The 22,694-nt window shown below is 42.2% G+C and overlaps 1 protein-coding gene across 3 annotated transcripts in view; it reads right to left on the reverse strand.

Annotated features, from left to right (window-relative positions):
• Positions 1-22,694, reverse strand: part of FAM168A (family with sequence similarity 168 member A) — a 127,257-nt gene that overhangs the window by 29,803 nt on the left and 74,760 nt on the right. For all 3 annotated transcript variants that reach the window (XM_080912092.1, XM_080912090.1, XM_080912091.1), the window contains exon 2: positions 21,599-21,687. In XM_080912092.1, coding sequence (XP_080768218.1) covers positions 21,599-21,668 — 70 coding nt within the window. In that variant the 5' untranslated portion in view covers positions 21,669-21,687. The remainder of the gene's footprint in view (positions 1-21,598; positions 21,688-22,694) is intronic.

The raw sequence follows: 22,694 nt of genomic DNA on the forward strand, positions 1-22,694 counted from the left end.
TTTTCTTGCATGATTATTTTCTTGCTTTTCCTAGGGTGTAGTTTCCCTCCTTGTGGTGGATTTTCCATCTATTATCCTTTGTAGGGCTGGATTTGTGGACAGATATTGTGTAAATTTTGTTTTGTCCTGGAATATCTTGGTCTCTCCATCTATGGTAATTGAGAGTTTTGCTGGATATAGTAACTTGGGCTGGCATTTGTGTTCTCTTAGAGTCTATATGATGTCTGTCCAGGATCTTCTAGCTTTCATAGTCTCTGTTGAGAAGTCTGGTGTAATTCTGATTAGTCTGCCTTTATATGTTACTTGTCCTTTTTCCCTTACTGCTTTTAGTATTCTTTCTTTGTTTTGAACATTTGGTGTTTTGACTATTATGTGTCGAGAGAAATTTCTTTTCTGGTCCAACCTATTTGGAGTTCTGTAGGCTTCTTGCATGTTCATGATCATCTCATTTTTAAGGGTAGGGAAGTTTTCTTCTATGATTTTGAAGATATTTACTGTGCCTTTTAGTTGAGATTCTTCACCCTCTTCTATACCTATTATCCTTAGGTTTGGTCTTCTCATTGTGTCCTGGATATCCTGAACATTTTGTGTTAGGAGCTTTTTTATTTTTGAATCTTCTCCGACTGTTGTGTCTATGTTTTCTATGTTGTCTCTGCCCCTGAGATCCTCTCTTCCATCTCTTATATTCTGTTGGTGATGCTTGCATCTGTGATTCCTGATTTCTTTCTTAGGTTTTCAATCTCCATGGTTGTATCTTTTTGTGGTTTCTTTATTGTTTCTATTTCCATTTTCAATTCCTTTACCTGTTTGGTTGTGTTTTCCTGTAGTGCTTTGAGTGGTTTCTCCTGGTTCTCCTGTCAACTGTTTAAAGGAGTTATTCATGCGCTTCTCTTTTAATTATTAAAAAATAGAATGGGTTTATCTCTCTACCGACCCTGACATCTCACTCACTCCTCAAGCCCAGTTTTAGTTCGGAGCCCCACGCTCCTCTGACACCTGCTCTAAGCCATCATGGCCCAACTTGTCCCCACAACTCCCTTCCCTTGGCGGTTTTCTACTGCCTGTTCCCTGCCTCTGTCCCGGGGTATTTCTGTACCCCAAAATCCCACACAAACACAACTCTACAGCCCGATAGCTTTTCATACAGGTTTATATGTTCAACTTTTAATCCACAAACCTTCTACACAAGATTACATCAAATAGACAAAGATACAAACTGCCCTTCATATAAGATGCTAGACCTATAAAATCCTTAATGTTCATAGCTTTTAACACCAATAAATATCACCTGGGTCTAGCTGGTGCTTGGGAAGCTCCATGTTGTTTGCCCTCCTCTGCCCTCCTCTGCCCTCTCTACTTCCCTTGCCCTGCCCAGTCACCCGGCTTTCCTTTATTTTACTAATTAAAATGGGAAGGTTCAGTTGGAGTCATTTGACAAGCCATCCCTTCTTGGGAAAGTGGAATTAACATTAAAATACTAACAGCTTCAGGACAACCTATATCTTGAAGTTCTCCATTATCATCATGAAGTATAATTTTAAGTCTAAATCCTGTTTTTCTGGAGTGTTGGGAAATCCACCACTTGCTGTGGTGGGAGAACTGGGTTCTGATGTTGCCAGGTTGTCTTGGTTTCTATTGCTTGGGTTTTTGTGCTTTCCTCTTGCTGTCTGTGATCTTGTTGTCTCTGACTGGAGCCTGTCTCTCCTGAGGGTCTGAGGGCCTGTGGGCTCAGGAGGGAGCTTGCTCCTGGGTGTTTGGCTCTTTTCGAGCAGGCAGTGAGTTCTGATGGCAGTGACTAGGTTCTGTCTCCGTGGGCTGAGGTGTGAGAGCTCTTGTGAGGCTGTTCTAGGAGCTCAGCCTTCGGCCTGCAGGTCCTAAGTCCTCTCTCTTTCCAGGCGGGAAAGAACCCTTTTCCAGAGAACACCACGCTCCCTGTGCTCCAAGAACTCCCCTGGATAGCCAGTGGCTTGTGTGTCAGGCTCACCTTTGGCTCAGGTGGAAGAGCACTGTGAGGCTGTTCTGGGAGCTCAGTCTTCTGTGGGCAGATCCTGAGTCCTGATGGTAGAGACCCAGCCCTTTCTCTGTTTGTTTTTGTTAAAAATTCCCTGTTACAATGCCCATGGGTTTTAAGACTTAGTGAACAATAAAACGGCTCAGTAGTTAAGAGCACTCATTGCAGAGGGCCTAAATTCATTTCCCAGCACCAGCAGTTCACAACTGCCTGGAACTCCAGAGTCAAAGGAACTGACACTGTTTTCCAGCTCTACACACACAAATGGCAGATAACCACACAGTCACAATAAATAAAGACAATAAAAATAAACCTCCCTTTAAAAACTCAATTGTGTGACTTAACTGTTTTTCCATCATCCTCACATGGTTCCATGTGTTTAAGCCTAGAACCAACCAGGCCAAAAGCAAGTTTTGTAATTTTTTAAAAAAGCTTTTAAGTGTGTGTGTTTGTACTGTTATATGTGGTTTTACACTCTTCCATACATTTAAACTAAATGCAGGGCCTTGTACAAGGCACCAGCTGAATTGCAAATGATGCAAATGATACTGTGCACCCTGTTGGATAGAATTAAAGGTACACTGAAGTACAATTAATTCATGGCTTCCTCTTAACAGCTGAGTAATTAGATAAATCGAATCTTCTGAATTTTATTGCTTGGTTTATTATGACTCAATCAGTGGAGACTGCAAAAGGAAATTTAAGAGTATTACACAAAGGCAATGTGTGGTGTAGAAGAAAACACCTCGCTTTGAATAGCTAAGGATTCCAGGCAAGTTACTTAACTACTCTTTATAGATGCAGAGATGGAGTCTAATCCCAACTTGGTTAGTTGAAAGTGAGAATTCAGCAGTTACCCATGCTCTGAGCTTCAGCTACCTGGTATTTGGTGTTTGTTTTTGTGGCTAGATCCTAGGACTTTGTTCTAGCCCTGAGTCATGCCCCAGTCCATACATACCTCTATTTTTATGACATAGGTTAGTTACTTTGCAGAGTCGACATAACAGTCCTAAGAGTAAAAGCCAACTGATGTTACATATTACACACTGAGTATTTATACTAAACCCTTCATGCAACTATCAGTCATCGTCATGATGGCACGAGGTAGGTTTTACCATTATTCTTACTGCACAGATGAGGAAAACAGCTAGAGAAGCTAATTTACAGTTTGGGCTACACAACAAACGTAAGGCTGGCTTGAGCTATAGAACAAGATGCCATCTTTAAGAAAAAAAAAAAAAAAAAAAAAAAACCAGAGTGAGACAGAAACTAATCTGCCTGCCTAAGCATTGTGGTTGCTTCTATGAGCTGGCTACCTCATCACTCACTCTCAACTGCTTCTGCCTTGTCTGTCCTTCCTGAGGCTAAAATACCATTTCCCCAGCTTGTCTAAAGCCCAGGAAAGCCATGTAGCTTAGTTATGACCAATGACACAATAACTTCTCCTGGGGGAATTCTGGCAGGGTGTGTGCTTTACTAATGAAAGGGGACATCATTGATTTCCCTCTATATTCTTTAACAGTTTTTCACTATTATTCTTTTCATGTGAATGGGTGTTTTACTACATATATGTTAAGCATGCTGCATGTGGTCTGGTGCCTGTAAAGACCAGAGGAGAGATTTGGATCCCTGGAATTGGAGCTACAAATGGTTGAAAGCCACCATGTAGGTGCTGGGTGCTGAGAATTGGACTTAGGTCCTCCGGAGGAATACATTTAACCACTGAGCCATTCTTTAACCCCCACTCTTTAAAACAAACAAACAAACACCCACCACCACCATAAACAACAACAACAAACTCTGGGGGGCTTAGGCCGTGAACGATACCCTGGTTCCCAAAGTGAGGCGGCAGGAAGCTTCCTAGTCTCCCGAAAATCAGGAATCCTTGCATGCCATAAGCACCACATTGCCTCTTGGGGCGTTGGCCACGCCCAGAAGGTAGCTGTTACCTCGGGTCACTCCGGGCAGAAGCAGGACCACCCCCCAAATATGTAGACAAGGTCTTTCCAAGCCCTCAGGCCAAGCCAATAGGAAGTACGGTGGTCAGACTCCAAAACCATTTCAAAACTGTATATATATATATGGGGGGGGGGGTTGCTCAAGAGAAAAAACGCGTGTAAGAATCATTCCACCGCCTGAGAGCCTTTGTTTTAAGAGCTGTTAACACTGCCGGTTGGGAAGAGATTTTTTTTCTTTCACGAAGCTTCTTGCACCCCCTAGCTGGAACCTCTCTCGCTGGCTCGGTTTGGCCTGGCCCAGTGCCCCGTGGCAGCAGCGAAAACACAGGCAAGCTGAACCCAGCAGCGGAAGCGGCCAAACCGGGTTTCCCTTCTCAGTTCGCCTGAGCTTACGTGAGGCCAGCCAGACCCAGCAGCGGAGACAGCAGAGGTCACTCTCATCTCTAACTAGAGAGCTGTGTGGGAGTTCTGGCTCAAGGTCCCACAAAACCCCACAAAACTTAGTTACACAAAACACCTAGAATTATAGTCATCTCGGATCAAGAAGGAAAAGCTCATAGTCATGAGAGTATTGGTTTTTAAATCATTGGCCTAACTAAGAAGTCAACGCTGCCTGCACTAATATCACCTCTAGATTTTTTCAGGGTTATGTGTGCTGGGGATAGAACTACCCAGGGCCTTGTACAAGCCAGACAAGTCCTCTACCTTTTACTTATTTAGGTACTGCTAGTCAGGTTTCCCAGGAGCATCTTCTGGTATTTAATAGATACACTACCTAAATGATGGAGCTGAGTTCAAACCTAGTCTGACTTGCCTAATGCTATGTAAAAAGACAGGACAGTAGACTTGGTAGGATACTGAAAACTCAAGTAAAGCAAATGGATTATAATATTGTCATTCAGCCTGCTTGCTCAGTACTCCAAGTCTCTGGGACTTTGGGTTATGAGTAGCCTAAATTACTAAAGACTACCCCACCCATCACCTCACCCCAGCATACTTCTACTGTACTCAGACTTCTTGTGTGAGTTCAATGAGTTCTCCCAGCTTAGGGTTCAGGAAGGGAAGGCCTGTGCTCTCTGTCTGCCCACACCGCTATCATAATACAGGCATTTTGGGCCTCCTGCCATGACAACTGTAAATCAACTGTTTTCTCACCACAAACTTACAAAACTTTTTAGCAGACAGAGGCTGTTGGGGTGACATGAAGTATAGTTTTGTAACTTAAGCAGGACCAAGGACTACTGATTTTTCTGCCTCTTCTCCTGATGGGATCCCTAACAGCAAAACTCCAATTCTTACACTTCAAGTACCTTCCTTACCAAATGAGCAATTTTCAAACAATCACACTTTTGACTTAATGCAATAGGAATCCTTTAAAGCATATTTTAGAAGCTAATCATTTGGTTTTCCAAAGATGCACAAGGAAAAAAGAATAGAACTGTGAGCTATCTTGCTGTTAACTGCAGATTCCATCCATGCCCAGGGTCTGGGGCAGCTTGCTCACTACCTAAGAAAGGTTAATTACCCATCTTGTTGGACATACGACAGCCTTTCAAATGTTTCAACTCAGAAAAATTACGATCCTACGATGGAAAAATCCCTAGACAAGCTCACAGAATTGAGAAGAGCAGCTATCAAACATGGACTGAATGGCAGCCATGTGTGTCAGAGCCATCTACAGCGCTTGTGATAAGCAGGATTTTCGTTAAGTCTGGGGTTGAGTGTCAAGAATTTAAGTTTCTATCAAATTCTTAGGCTTGGGATGACAGAAAACCACTACTGTGAAGTACAAATTAATCATAGAGCCTGGATACCCACACTTGGGCACTTCCAGATGCTGGCAAAGTTATCTCTAAGAAGTAGTTCAATAATTATGATTCTTACTTCATTATAACTATCAACATTTTTTTTTTGTAACAAAAGCAAAACATAGAACCCAAAAGGCAATCGTGACTGGTTTCTATAGGTTTTTCTTTAAGAACCAAACAGATTCTAGAAAATAGTTTTTGGCAAAGTTTTCACTTTAAAAATAGATGCTTTGAGGTCTTGGAAGGTAAAAGCATGAGGACCTGAGTTCAGATTGCTAACAACTATATAGAAGCCACTAGATGTGGCAGTGTGCATCTCTAACCCCAGTGCTGTAGGGCCACAGAAGTGGGGATCCTAGGGGCTCAATGGCCAGCCAGTCTCGCTGAAACTCTGTCTCCAATGGGAGACTCCATGACAAAAAATAAGAAAAAGAACAATAGAAGACTATTGGTTTCCACAGGCATACAACACAGGGGCACGTGTGCATGCACGAGCATGCATGCACGAGTGCACACACACACACACACCTCTGTGTCTGTCTTTGTCTCACACACACACACACACACACACACACACCTGTGTCTGTCTTTGTCACACACACACACACACCTCTGTGTCTGTCTTTGTCACACACACACACACACACACCTCTGTGTCTTTGTCTCTCTCTCTCTCTCTCTCTCTCTCTCTCTCACACACACACACACACAAACACTTTAAGTGAGGTGTGATGGCTCACAACACCTTATCTATAATGTAATCTATAATGTGAAATACACATTTCCAGCACTAAAGAGGCAGAAGCAGGAGGATTTAATGTTAAGTCTAACTTGGGCCATACAACCTGGGCAGGGGACCCCTAAAACTTGCAGACTAGCCAGCCTAGTCACTTAGTGAGCTTTAGGTTCAGTGACATTCTGTCTCAAAAAAATAAGCAGAGAGCAATTGAAGAAGACAGACAGACAGACAGACAGACAGACAGACACACACACACACACACACACACACACACACACACACACACACACCCCACCCAAACAAAACTGTGCTTTCTATAACTTACCTATGCTCACTATAAGCTGGTAGGAAAAAATAACTATAAGGAGAGAGAAAAGAAGACTGTGTGAATGGAGTTTAGACTGGAGACAGATGCAAACAGAACTAGACATTCCGAGATCCCTTCCATGGTGGCCTTGGACTGTGGTACTAATTCTTAACCCTAGGGTAGCTGGCAAAAACAGGAGCTCTAAGCTCCCTGGACAGCTTTATCTGTCTAACTATGGTTAATACATCATCTTTCACATGTTTTCCTGACCTTGCTTAGAGCCTCAGCCTGTGCAAGCACCTAACCTTTAGTACAAGAGCAGATGGAAGTACTAATGTAAACCAGAGCTTTACAGAAGGGCCTCAGGACAGGATGTCTACTGCAAACTCCGAGGCTGATTTCCAGACAGGTATGGACCCCCAAAAAGGCTTCAGTTTTTGCAATTTTATCACCCAGTCATTTATTCATTTAATCAGCCTAAAGTTGTGGAGAACTCAGTAGTTAACAACATGGAATACCCCAATTTAAGTACCTGCTGGTTCTTTGAAAGGGTTACAGTTTTTCATTTTCCTTGTAATTACAATTAAAACTTGGATAATACAACACAACCACCCTGGGAAGTCAGGGCAGGAACCGATGCAGAAGCCAAGATGGAGTACTGCTGGCTGGTTTGTTCAGCCTGCTTTCTTACAGCACTCAGGACCAGGGCTGCCAGTCCAGGATGGTACTGCCCACAGTGAGCTGGGCCCTCCCAGTCAAGAAAGCACACCACAGGCTTACCCACAGCCTGATCTACCTGGGACATTTTCCCAATAGAGGTTTCCTCTTTTGAAAGTATTCCAGTTTGTGTCAACTTAATATAAAACTAGCCAGCATGAATAAATATGCCCATCAGGACTCTGTCCACTCTATATGATAATTATGTATCCTAATTGCAAGTTTTCATCACCAAGAGACCAGCCAAAATGATTTCTACTGGCTAAAGCAGATTCCAGGGTATCTAAAGGGACAAACTGACAGATAAATATGATTAAATTAATGTAAATGAACTAACATTGGCAAATTCACAGAAACAGAAAGTAGCCTTAGGTAACCTGGGGCTGGGCGTAGGGAAGGATTTCCTAAGAGATACAGACTGTATTTAGGACGATTCAAAAAACAAAAACAAAAATCTTCTGGAAATAGTAAAGGTGGTCACACAACACTGTGAATGTACTTGATGTCACCGAATCACACACTTGAAAATAGCTAAGATGGATTCAGGAGACAGCTTAGTCAGTAAAGTGCTTGAGTCTGGTCACCAAACTGATTTTTAAAAAAGCTGGCCCTTTCCTGTTCAGCACATGCGGTTGAGGTGGGCATCGCTGCCGCCAGTCTCTCGTTTTCACTGCAGACGCTTCTACTGCACAGATGGTTAATGTACCTAAAACCCGAAGGACCTTTGTAAGAAATGTGGCAAGCATTAGCCTCACAAAGTGACCCAGTATAAGAAGGGCAAGGATTCCTTGTCTGCCCAAGGAAAGCAGTGCTAGATCGGAAGCAGGGTGGCTACGGTGGGCAGACAAAGCCGACTTCTCGAAAGGCCAAAACCTTTATCAGTTCTAAAATGTGTGTTCTCTGAGAGGAAAATACTGCAGCAGTAGAAAATGACCTGATAGAGATTAAACTTACTGTTAATGATTTAAAAAAAAAAAAAAAAAAAAAAGCTGAGTTTGCTGGAAAAGTAGAGACAGGCAGATTCTTAGGGGTTGGTGGCCAGCCAGAGTGGCCTACTTGGCAAGTTCCTAGAAGGTGAGAGACTCTCAAAAACCAAGGTTGACACTCCTGAAACATGAAACTTAAGGATGGCCTCTATCCTCTGCATATCCACGTGTAAACATGGAGACTCCTGACTCTGTCTCTCAAAGTGTGTAAAATGGGAAGTCTTACACTGTGCATGTTTTCCCATGATGACTTTTTAGAAGCACACTTATACTAGGCATGGTGGTACATGCCTGTAATTTTAGCATTTAGGCTACATAGCAAAACTGATTCTCAAAGGAAAAAGGTTTCTGTGGGGGGATTTCTGCAAACACCAGGGTTGGTATAGTAATAATCCCCAGGAGGCAGAGACAACTGGTTTAACATCACTCAGTAGGCAGTGTTGGACCAAACTTCTACAGCAGCAGGTCTCATCCTACAGGCTGAGGGCCAAAGAGGCTGCACATTAGATATTCATTACCATCCATAACAGGGAAGTACCAAAAAATAATTTTATAGTTGGGGTTTACCACAACATGAAGAACCCTATTAAGGGTTACAGCATTAGAAAAGGTGAAAACCACCACTTGAGAGTCTGACACTGTGGTTTATTTTAGCCATATTTAAGTAAAGTGTAAGTTTTAGAAAGAAATTTCCCGGTAACAATGATCACAATAAAGCTTAAAGCATAACTACACCAAACTCTTTTGCAAGTACATGCCACCTCCTCCCCAAGACAGGGTTCTATAGCTTAAGAACCCGGGGGAGGAGGATCTGTTGTTATCACAGAGGTTACCAAGCTACAAAGTATATGTGACCTCTCCCCTAAGGATGAGTTCTCTTGACTGAGAAGCACTCAAGATAAAAGCCTAGAGAGAAAGAGTCTGGGGGATTCAGGTTTGACTGGGCCCCATGGATAGCACAGGTCACCAGGTTATGAACTACACCCACTCCTAGCTTTCCAGGCAGAAAACAGGTATCCATTTCTTCCACTGAAAAGATGTCCCTGCGTGTTTAATATTCCTGGTTTCCCTAGTGTTTATCTGTGAACAAGGACCTAATACCCTTTACAGGTTTCTTTATATTTTGCTTAAGGTGACTTAAAAGCTGCAAGAACCTGGGAATGTTGCTTTGTTGAAACTAAATAATATGAGTAACTAAATAAATACATGAAAAATGATAACAGCACTTACCTGAAAAATTGAAAATGGATACAATGTTTATAAAATACCTTGACACCTTAATGATAGTTACTAGTGGTAGTTATTACTGTAATAACTAATTGCAGCAATGATAAATGTAAACTAAAGATAATGACATCCAAATGTTATTGCTTTTTATTATGTTTTATTTTTAAAAGATTTACTATTTTATGTGTATGACTATTTTGCCTGCTTGTATATATGTGTCCTGCCTGGTGTCTGGTGCCCCAAGTGCCTAAAGAAGCTGTAGAATCCCCTGGAAATAGTTATGTGGTTATGAGTTGCCATATGGGTGCTGGAATATGAACCCAGGTCCTCTGCAAACACAGATAGTGTACTTACTGCTGAGACAACTCTCCAACCCTATTGCATTCTAGTGCGTGTGTTGTGGATCTGTGTGCATGTGTGTGTGCATGCATGCATGAGAAGTGGAGAAGGAAAGATAGCAGTGTGGGAGGATACAAACAAGAGAGAACAGAAAGAAGACTAAAAGGCCAACCATGGTGGTACACTCCTTTAATCACAGGTCTCAAGAGCCAAAGCCAGGCAGACGGGCCAAAGCCAGGCAGATGAGCCAATTAAGTCTATACAGAGTTAGATACCAGCCAGAGCTACACTGTGAGACCATGTCTTAATTAAAAAAATAAAATAATAATAAGAGAAATTGAAGACTCTAGTCACCAAAAGAGTTACAGAGAGCTATCAACTCCTCAGGGCCAACAGTCTCAGAATCTAGACTGAGAGATACAAGACTAGCAGCTGCCAAGGACTAAAAGTCCTGATATCAGGGCTGGAACACCTACAGAGCTAAAGTCTACATGAAGACTGTTAACACTAGAGGGTGCTAACTGCTTCTTCCTGAATCCTGCTCCTGGTTGCAATTGAGGAGCTTTCCCTTGCTTATTCAGAATTTCTATATCTTAGCAACACACACACACACACACACACACACACACACACACACACACGCACGCACGCACGCTCACTCAGGATTTCTATATCTTAGCAAAACACACACATACACACTACCCCTCTGCATACATGCATGCAGGACAGAGAAAAGTCTATCAAGGTCAGTATTTTCTGGTTTGAAAGAACAGGCTGGGGTGGTACAAACCACTAGACTGCTAAAACAAAGAAGCTTTTAAAGGGAATAAAGTAACATGCTAAATTTTAAACTAAGTATGAGCAATGTTTGAGACAATCATGGAGATGTTTGAAAGAATAAACTAACCTGAAGCTCAAAGGAAGTGTCTACCACACTATAAATCAGTCTTTAGATAGTAACTGTGCCTTCAGGCAACATCAACTTTCAACAGGTAAACAGAGGAAACCCTAAAAGGGAACTACAACTCAGAAACAGCAGAACTAGAAGAAAAACAAACAAAAATAAACAAATTCTGTAGTAGATTAAAGAAAAACAAGGGAAGCATGCATTATGGAGGAAGAGGCTCGTGAGGTGGCTCAATGGGTAAAGACACTTGCCACCATGCCTGAAGACTTGTCACCAAGCCTGATGACCTGAGTTCAATCCTGGGAAGGAGAAAACCAGTTCCTACAAGCTGTCCTCTGACACACACATGTATACTCTGACATGTGCCCTACCATAACAAATACATGTTAAAAAGGGACAGTTTGTAAAATAAACAAACAAACAAACAAAGGGAAGGGGGAAGAAGGGGAAGGAGGAGTTAGAAATAGTTCAGTTGGCAGAAGGCTTGTCCTGGGTTTGACCCTCAGCAATGCACAAATCAGGACAGATGCCTATAATTTCAGTACTAGAGAAATAGAAGCAAGAGGATCAGGATGAAGATCAAAGTCATCCCTTGAAGCCTGAGATGCAGGAAAATATCCTACCCCTTCTTCTCCAAGGAAAAAAGAAAGAAAAAAGGAAAGACTTTAAAAGGGTTAAGAGTAAGGGGGGCATTAAGAGTATCAACTGACACAGAAGCATCAAATAAGATGGAAGTTTAAAAACAGTCTATTAGGTTTAACAGTAAGGAGAGAACCCATGACGACAGTAAAAACAGTTCATTCCTTGAGGTTCTCCTTCAATGAAGTTGAAAAAGTTAAGTGACCTGAGGGATCTTTTCTGAACAGAGGAAACCAGCTTCAACATCAAAGGAGTGTTAGCAACTTCAGGGATTTGAATTTGATTTCCTGGCTCACCTGAGATGCTCATCACGGTGGTATCCATGATATTCACATATTCCATAGCAGTAAAAACATTTAATTTATAATTAAAAAAAAAATCTTTGGTTAGGTTAGGACCTGCTATACAGTATGACCCTGGAGCTGATCTGGTTGTTTCTCTTGGGGAAAGAGCTATGCTCTAAAGTCGTTTTAAACTTAAATGAGAAAACCTTGGGGGAAGTTCTATATAAAGAACAGAGCACCAGACAGGGAAATGGCTGTAAGTAAAGTGCTTGCTTTGCAAGTGTAGGTACCTGAGTTTGGAACCCACATAAAAACCCAAGTATGACTATATGTTGTTATCCCAACTCTGAAGGTGGAGACAGGAGGACCGACTGCTGGGATTTGCTGACCAGCCAGTCTGGCTGAAAATCAGAGAGCTTGTCTGAAAAAATAAGGTAGTAAGCAGTTAAGGAGGATGACCAATACTGGCGCATACCCACATCACACACATGACGTACAGCTGTCAGATATCCTTAAACGCTCTACCAGGTAGTCAGACAGTCAGACAGACATAGACAGACAGGCAGAAAACTGAGCAGGGATCTGGTCACTGAAAAGACACTTTTGCGTCATACTGACATATCAGATCATTTACTGTATCTTTAGGCTGACAGCTTTATTAATTATCAAGATCTGCTAGCAGATAAAGGGATACACTTCTTTGCTTGTTTGAGACAGAATCACTATGTAGTCCTGGCCGACCTGTTTGGGGGGGTGTGTGCGGGAGTTATGAGTGTCAGATTGTGGATTTTGTTTGTTTTGTTTGGAAACTTGCCCACCCCCCCAGTTTTATTGGTGGTTGGGGGGATAGACTCATAGCTAGAGCTAGCCTTGAACTACCAATCCTGCTGCCTCTACCTCCAGAATATAGAGATTATAGGTATGTGCTACCATACTCAGTTGAAGTACTGTTTGGACATGTTGTTTGCTATAATCTGAAACAAGAAAATACACAGCGCACTGTAACTGGTTCCAGGAAGCATAGGAGTAGGAAGTAGCCAGAACAGAATATGGAGAAAGGAAGATGAAATCTTAGTGATTACCTTGTGGTAGAGAGACAGTGAATATATAGCCCAGAGCAGGATGCCCTAGGTATCAGGCCCAGCTCCAACACAGATCATTTCTACAGATCACAGTATTATCCACATTTTCATTCATATAATGGTAAGGTAAAAGCTTCAGACATTCTTAAATCTTGTAATTATTTTCTAAATGAGTTTGGGACCCACCTAGCAAGTTGGTAGCAGGCACAGTTACATTTACTACTCTTTGCCCCCTGTCTTAGGGTTTTATTGCTGTAAAGAGACACCATGACCAAAGCAACTCTTATAAAGGACAACATTTAATAAGGGCTGGCTTATAGGTTCTGAGGTTCAGTTCATTATCATCATGGCAGGAAGCATGGTAGCATCCAGGCAGGGAAGATGGAGGAGCTTAGAGTTCTACATCTTGTTCTGAATGTAAACAGAAGACTACTGTCTTCCAGGCAGCTAAGAGGAGGGTCTCAAAGCCCACCCCACAGAGACATACTTCTCCAACAAGGCCATATTTTCTAATAGTGCCACTCTCTGGACCAAGTATATTCAAACACCACAACTTCCAAACCTTTTGTTGTGTTTTTTTCTTGTATAGTATAGTATATATATGCATAAAAGTATAATGACTTATCAGATGTCATCACATAGTGGATTTGGTTTGATTTTTCTCTTGCAGCACTGGAGATCAAATGCAAAGCCATGTGCATGCCAGGAGAGCCTTCTACCTACTGGGCTATGCCTCTGCTTTGCACAGTTCTAACTCTCCATCTCTACATTCCAATCTCTTCTCTCTAAAAGGCATATTCACTGCTGTGCTTTACAGTAACCATTAGCTACAAACTGCACTAGGGGCTTTTACAGACCCAGGAACCAATCGCTAGTTTTATAGTCATCTCATTTTATAGTTGAGAAAACTAAAATTCAGAAAGGTTAAAATAATTCTACAGCCTATTAGTAGTAAAACATAGATTCTGGAAGTTTCAAATATCAAGACAGAATTGCTATATCAAACCTACCAAAATGGAGCGCAGAGGCAATGAGGAAGGAGTCTGTATGAACCTATGTCTGTAGTAGGGTATATCATGAGAAATTCCTGCATATCTGCCTGTTATAGGATTTACTGAAAAAAGTACTTGTAGACTACATTGTTTCAAATAAGCCAGTTGCACAAGGACTTAACCTAGCAACACCTATCTCACCAATGAGCCATATCATCCTCTGTAACAGGTCCTATAACCAATGATCTCTGTTTCAAACTTGTTTATGTAAAGGTTTACTTTTTCTTAAAAATTTCTCCTCTGCCACAACCTTCCTATAAATGTGCCTATAGTCCACTACAGCATGCAGACCATGAATAGAAAACCATAAACATATAAGCCTAAATAAAAATTCTTTGGGACCTAGAAAGATGGCTCAGTGGGTAAAGAGTCTGCTGTGCAGGTATAAGGCCCTGGGCCGGGCTCTCTATTACCCATGTGTGGTGGTCTGAATGAGAATGTTCCCGTAGGCTCAGATGTGTGAAGACTTGGTTCTTAGTTGACAGAACTGTCTGAGAAGGATTGGGAGGTATGGTTTTATTGGAGGACTGGACTTATTAGGAGGTGGGGTTAAGCTTTGGGGTTTCAAAAGCTCAAGCCATTCCTAGTTAGTTCTCTCAGCCTCGTGGTTGTGTCTGAAGGTGTGAGCACCGTTCCAGCATCATACCTGCCTGCCACCATCTTCCTTATCAGTGGTGTTGAACTCTAACCTAAGTTGTGAGCCCCAAATTAAAGAACTTTTTAAATAAGTTGCCTTGGTCACAGTGCTTTATCACAGCAACAGGAAAGTAACCATGACACCATATCAAAGCTGGCACAGCACTAGGTCTCTGTAACCCCAGCACTCTTAGAGTGAGATGGGATACAGGAGACTCCCTGGAGCTTACAAGTCAGCAAATCTGCCATCAGAGTGCAGTGGCAAGCAACGAAGACTTTGCTTCAAAGAACGTGGAAGGCAAGGGCTGGGGGTATCTGACATTGTCCTCTGAGCTCCACACACACACTTGGCATACAAGTACCAGTGAGCACAAAACTAAATAAACTAAAAAATAGGTCTCAAGAGATGTTAATAGAACAGTCAAGAATGCCTGCTATTCTTACAGAATGCTAGACCTTGGTTCCCAATAGCCATGTTAAATGGCTCATAACTACTTTTAACTCCAGTTCCAGGGGATCCAGCATCCTCTGATCTTACTTCAGCACCTGCAGACATATAGTATACACACAAAGAAACACAAATATTGGAGACAAAGGCAGAAACAGAAGCAGAAGCTTGTACAAGGTTCCTGAATAAACTGCTCGAAGGGGGAAAAAAAAAGAAACACAAATATAGAGATAAATAAAAATAAATCATTTGAAAAAGTAAAAGCAAGTCCTTTGCTCGGAGCTTCCATCTCTCTTATTTTCATCTCATGTTGACACTCTAGATCACTTTTCTGCTCAGAACACATACCAGAGCTCTCGTGATACTTGGATGCTTATATCATCAGAATATTTTAAGAGAAAAAAAGGGGGGGGAGGCTCAGGAGATGGCTCAATGCTTAACAGTACTGACTGCTCCTGCAAAGGACTACAGTTCCCAGCACCCATATGGCAATTCACAACCTTCTGTAGCACAAGTTCTAGGGCATCTAATGCCAGAAGAGAGACTCCCTCTTGTTTGTACAGGCACACATGCAGTACATATACATAAACAAGGCAAAACATTCATGCTCATAAAAAATAAAAATACATCTTTTGTTTTTTTAAGGAAAGGGAAGTATATACAAATCTTAAGTACATTCTAAAACTGTACCAACAAACCTTTCTCTGAAGCTTCTGGGGGAAAGTCCTGTCACAACCACTGCTAAAGTGAACCTGCGAAAAAGGTGTTCAAGTTTACTGCACTGACTATCTGTTGTAGGCAGCTTGTGATGCCAAATGAAACAAATGCTGTAAGTTAGGTGAGCTTCAGAACATACATTAACTTCTCAGATCTGGAGGTTAGCAGTCCCAGGTCAGGATGTCACAGTGAGTACTGGAGACGGCTCTTTCTGGCTTGCAGGGTTATCTTCTTGCTGTGCCCCCACATAGCCGACTGAACTCTGGAATCTCTGCTCATAGAAACACTAACTCTACCATGAAGGCCCCACCTTCATGACCTAATTTAACCTCCAAAGGCTCCATCTTCTATTACTAACATCCTATTGGAAGTTAGGCCTTCAAGATACACATTATTGGAGGAACACAAATATTCAACCCATAACACAATCTAAAGGTAAACAACTCAAAGTATATGGCATACTGTGTTCTCCAGTCACCTGGAGATGTTCAACTACATAGCAAGAACAATGTCTCGGAGAATTTCTCTGTAAAATGCCGAGCTTAGTGTTAAGCACACAGCAAAGGACTTTTCAGAAAGAGAGGAAAAGGGGAAACATAATTGACTATAAGACAGCCGTTCACCAGAACACAATGGATCCCAGAGTTGTACAGTATTTCCAATCTTAAGCTTCAGAGAGAATTTCATTTCCCTCTCTCTCTCCACCTGTGAACTAGCTAACACCTATGGGCTTCACTTCCTCTACTTTTTGTTTGCATGTGTTGAAACAGGGTGTCTTCTGTAGCCCTGGCTGTCCTGAGCTCACCATGGAGATCAGACTGTACTCACAGAGATCCACCTGCCTCTGACTTCTTCTGCTTTTGCTCCCATGAACCCCCAAGCCCTACTACTGAACTACAGGTCACTAGCCATTTCTAGAGTCTCAGAGAAACGGCTCCTTATTAAGGAAAAGTAAAAAAGACAACCTCTCCTTTAGCATATTGTGCTGATTGGGTTTTTATTTTATTAGAGTTATCTGAGAAGTGTTGATTTTGTGCACTGTGTATGCTGATTTCTATGCCCAGACATCTGGCTGTAGTCCAGACAATGGCATGGTCAAGCATCTCTGGTCTCGATGTTACAAAAAAAATTATTTTCCGTCACCTCTGTTTGGTTAATACCGTGCTGGTTCAGCCAATAGCTGGGCAAGAGAAGAGAATAGGGAGGGCTTCTGGTCCCAATCAGGGGGTCCTGGAGACACAGAAGGAGAAAGAAGTGTAGATGGACCAGGATTCACCATGAGGACACACATGGACTAGATGGAGTCAGGGCAAGACCAGATGGGAGGTAACAAGGCATTTTGCTGGGTAGTAGCAGCCCAGTCCTGTTAGCACCGTTAAGCACAGTGCCAACAGTTTGTTAATAAAATAAGTCTCTGTGTGATTTATTTAGCTAGAGCAGTTGAAGAAATTTCCTGCAATTATTTGGGAGCAAAGGGGATAAAAGAACCCCCAAGAATTACCATTATAGAGAAGAGGGAAATACCACTAAAAAATAAAATGCCTCCCCAAATTGGTTATAGATGAGCTTGTAGGACATTTTTCTTAATTATTGAAGGCTCAACTAACCCTCATTAATGCTTAAATGAGGCATTCTGTGTTGTGTAAGAAAGCAGGCTGAGCAAGCCATGTGGAACGAGCCAATAAGCAGCAGCCCTCCATGGCTTCTGCTTTGGTTCCTGCCTCAGATTCTTGCCCTACCGTCTCTCAGTGATAGATTGTGCCCTGAGAGTTTAAACCCTTTCTCCCCTCAAGTTGTTCTTGGTTGTGATGTTTTAATCTCATTTTTTAGCTTTTTCCTTAGCTTTATCACTGATCTTTAACTGCTATGAAAGTAGCGCATCTTTTTTACATGTGATGGTTCGTATGTGCTCAGCCCAGGGAGTAACACTATTAGAAGGTGTGACCCTGTTGGAGTAGGTGTGGCCTTGTTGGAGTAGGTGTGGCCTTGTTGGAGTAGGTGTGGCCTTGTTGGAGTAGGTGTGGCCTTGTTGGAGTGGGTGTGTCACTGTGGGTGTGGGTTTTAAGACGAGAGCTGCCTAGAAGTCAGTCTTCTGCCAGCAGCCTTTAGATGAAGATGTGGAGCTCTCAGCTCCATCTGAACCATTCTGCCTGGATGCTGCCATGTTCCCACCTTGATGTCAATGAACTGAACCTCCAAGCCTGTAAACCAGCCCCAACTAAATGTTCTTATAAGAGCTGCTTTGGTCATAGTGTCTGTTCAAAGCAGTAAAACCCTAACCAAGACATTACACATACTATAAACTCGTAACGTTTGAGTTCGAGTTTTTCTGTACCCTTTAGAAGCTATTATTACCAGTCAAATCACAGGGCCAGAGTTAAACTACCACAATTTCTTTATCTGCAAAAGAGTATTATGAAGCTTAACATTAATAGCAAATATTTTATGTATTACCTAGCATGTATTTGCCAAATGGCAATTAAAAACTTTTTGGTATAGTCATTGCTATCGTCAGTAATATTTAATGTGCTATATTTAGCAACTCGTCTCACTTCAAGCCTCCATTTTCAGCCATATACAAGAAATGATAACTTGAAAATCTGTCTCCTGTACAAACTTCAGAAGCTGGATACAGAATAACAAGCATCTTATTCTTAGACAAAGGAAGTACTTAAGAGAGAAGATGAAATCCTTGGGGATCAAAACAAAGAAGGGAAGAAAAACAGGAAGTCTAATGGTCTGCTAAGGTATGTGGGTCCTGTCCATCAAAGACACTGAGTTTTGCCAGGTGGTAGTGGCACACACCTTTAATCCCAGCACTTAACAGGAAAAGAGAGGCTGGTGGATTAAGAGGCAAGTAGACCATGCCACCAGACAGAAGACCTGGTAAGGTTTAAGCAGTTAAAAAAAAAAAAAAAAAAACCCTGGGAATTCTCATGATTGAGAATAGCAGGCATTGAAACCAGCTCTTAGCCAGGGTCTACCTGTCCTGGAGCACTTAACCATGACACCCCACTGAGAGGACTATGACAAATGTTAAAGTAACTGTAAAAAGCTAGAGGCCATGCTAATGAGTGTCTAGATCGGCCCTAAGTTTAGCCAATGAACTTCCCTTCTTGGGCATCCCTTCCTGCAAAAGGTATTTAATCCCTTATTCACCCTAAATAAGACATATGCATGAACAACTGTCATAAAAATAAAGCAGTTTGGAGATAAATAAAGCAAGGACCTTCAGCATGGAGCACTGTTGGGTGGGGGAGGGGGTAGACCTAAATCTCCTGGAGAAGGCTTCTCCTCCAGTCCCTCCATACTTTCAGCACTCACTAGGAGTCAAATTGGATTCCATTCTGTTCTGGGCTCAGCCATCTCCTTTCTGTCCCAGGCATACAGGAAACATAAGACTCTTGGACCCTGTTCCCAACTTCCTCGGTCACCAGCAGCATCTGGGTACATGGGAGGTTGAGAACCACAGCATCCATCCCAGCCCCTGCTGTTTCTCACCCAGGGAAACACAGGCTGGGACCCCTATCAGCTTGCATTCTGCCTTCCCAGAGTGACAGGCAGGCAGTGCTCAGCATCCCAGCTGTGAGGCAGATACACAGCCCCACGGTGGATCTCTGAGTTCAAGGCCAGCCTGCCCTACAGAGAGAGCTTCCAAATAGCCAGGACTATAGAGCGAAATCCTATCCTGAAAAACCTAGACGAACAAACAAATAAATAATGAAGGAACTGCTTCTTACAGACACTAAAGTTAGGGAATATGGATATTGAAGGCTCTAGCAGGCCTGAGCATGAAAACATGGGAAGGACAGGTTCTGTCCTTTCCCTTTCCTCTCCCCCTTGCTAAAAGAACATCAGAATGCATTCCTAAAGCTAGCCCCCAAGGCCTAGCTCCTTCTTTAATCATTTCTTCCTCCTGAGGCTGACTACAAAGGTCCAGCTATCAGAGTATTGAAGTCCAGCAATCAAAAGCCCCCCTTCTGGCTTCCCTAATTAACCTGACCAACTAAAATTAAACATCTCCTCCTAACATGGGGTTTCCCCTCTTTTCTTATAACCTGCCATTTGCCTGTGGCCCACATCTGTCTCCTTTGTCCCTCTGGGGTAATTAACCCCCCCCCCCAACTCCTTTGTCCCTTTTCTCCCTCCTCCTTCACCTCCTATTCCCTTGTCTTTGTTCCTCTGAAACAAATTAATTTCCTTTGTGCTGAGAACTTGGTTTTGGTGTCTGGCCTTCAAGGGGGCTGAAGCCAGAATTTCCCTTCACAGAGCTGAGACCCACTCTGGCACGGTGATACACATCTGTAACCCCAGTACTTGGAAGGTAGGAGTAGAATTCAGAGTGCAAAGTTAACCCTGGGCTACACAGTCAGTTAAACTGCAGTTGGGACTACATGGCATCCAGTCTCACCATACTAAAAACAAAAACAAGCTGCAACCTTAAGAGTCTTATCGTCAGTCTAGGTAGAATAAATGAATAAAACAAAAGGCACAATGATATATCAGGAAAATGAAGGCAGGCAGGGTTGGCACAGGCCTTTAGTTCCAGCGCTGGAGAGGCAAAGACAAGTGGGATTCTCTGTAAGTTTGGGGCCAACCTGGTTTACAGAGTTCCAGGACAGCCAGACCTGTCTTTACTTATAACTAAGAGTAACTATTATCAGGCACTTACTTTATGTCAGGTATTATATGCTGGCCTCAAACTCATGAAAATCCTCCTGTCTAAGTCTCCCAAGTGCCAGAATTGTAGGTGTGAGCTACCATGCTTGGTTTAAAAATTGATTTCTTGAGGAATAACAACATTCCAAACACAATATACATAAAACATAAAAAAATGCCACACTGGAATCTAAGAATTTAAAAGATCAGTCTTCAGAATCAACTGACTTGTGCTCAATGTTATTTGAATTGCGGTGTCCACTATGACTATAATGTTCTCATCTGCTAAATGGTGATAAATGAGCAACATTGCATGGAATTTACTTTAAAATTTAGGTGGGGCCAGAGAGATGGTGCAGCTGTTAAAAGGCACTTGTTACAAAGCTTGATTACCTGAGTTCTATTCCCCAAACCCACATGGTAGAAGGAGAGAACTAACTACGGGAAGTTGTCCTCTTCCAGGCATGTACCATGATGGTACATGTGATACACACACATACACACACACACACACACACACACACACACACACACACACACACACACACTGTAAAGTCCATTTTATAAATAAATAACTAAGAAATGAATTACTTAAGGTGCCTACCACAGGCCAAGACCATGACAAGTACTCAGTAAGTGTTAATTTCTCCCCATCTCACTTGTTAATAATTCAATAATCAATTCTTTAACCAAGAAAGTCACTTCTATTGGTAAGCATGCTGGCGAACACCATCAGTCTCAGTATTTAGGAAGCAGAGCCTAGTAGATCTCTGCGAGTTCCAGGCCAACCTGGTCTACACCACGAGTTGCAGGACAGACAGAGCTACATTGTGAGACTGCCTGCTGCTCCCTCCTCCATCACTACTGGACCTTATGTGCATCCTTTACAGCTTCTCAAGCCAGGCTGGGGCTTTTGGAGCCCTGCGGTAAATTGTAAAGTCACTCAGCAAATTAGGGCCATTCATGGAGGAGAGGGTGAGAATGGGTAATGGGAGTGAAAACTATTAAAATTCACTAAACAAATATAAAAATTATCATAAAGTAACTGAAAAGCAATAATAATCCATTCTTATACCACTCACCAGTGTAGGCCATGTTCTTAGGGTTGCCATAAGGAGCCCCAGGTTGCACGGGGCTGTAAACAGGGTTCATTGTGGAAGACTGGAGGATCCTAAAGAAAAGACAAAAACAACAGCATTGATTATTAATTGCTCATTCCCTATGGCATCATCTTGTCTTCTAATCTCTTCTGAAGTCTTCAGTTATGCTCAAAGAGAAGCATCATAGCATAGAAACAAAGGACTAAGTAGAATATAATTCTTTCCCCATTTGACAGATGAGGAATAAAAGGGCAGAGAAGTGATAAAACTTGTCTAATGCCAACTCAGCCACTTTAGGCTCAGTTTAATTTTAGTACCAGTATTCTACAGAGAGCTCTGACATTAATGTGGCACTGGCCAAGTCACTTTTTCTCTTTGGACTTCAATGTCATAATGTTAATGGATTAGTTGACCTCTGAGGTCCTTTCTATTTCTAATGATGCTAACTCACAAGTTGGGAAATGACACCTGCTACGGTTTATCAAGAAAACCTGGTGTCTGGTGGTGAGCACCTAGCCTGCTGGAAGGAAGAAAGAGCAAGTGTCTTGCCCACCCCTTATGCCTGAAGAAGATAAGATAAAAGCTACCAACAGCTGTAAAGAAAAGAGGGAGGAATTTTTATTAAATTTATTTGCACACTCATGCATGCGTACATGTGGAGGTCAGAGACAACTTGCAGAAATTGGGTCTCTTCTTCTATTATGTGGGACCCAGGGATAGAACTTGGCTGTCAGACTTAGCAGTAAGCGTCTCTAGCTACTGAGCCATCTTGATGCTCCCCAAAGAGAGAATTTGATGCCACTGAATATCTTAAGCAAAAGGAAAAACATAGCCAAGCCTTCTTACCAAATTTATTCAAGGGAAAGGAAGAAACTTGGAAATTTGTGTGCAATAACTATCACCTACACAAATGCTCTGTTAATTATCTTAATAGACATTCTCCATTCTGATTAATGGAAAACCTGCCATTAAGGTCTATTAACCAGACAATTTGTCCCATCTTGTTTAGAGAGCCATATCGTACACATAAGCCAACACATGTTTGAATACGTGTCTCCAGATATATTGCTTACACTCC

Source organism: Micromys minutus, assembly GCF_963924665.1.
Source record: "Micromys minutus genome assembly, chromosome: 2".
NCBI classification, from domain to species: domain Eukaryota; kingdom Metazoa; phylum Chordata; class Mammalia; order Rodentia; family Muridae; genus Micromys; species Micromys minutus.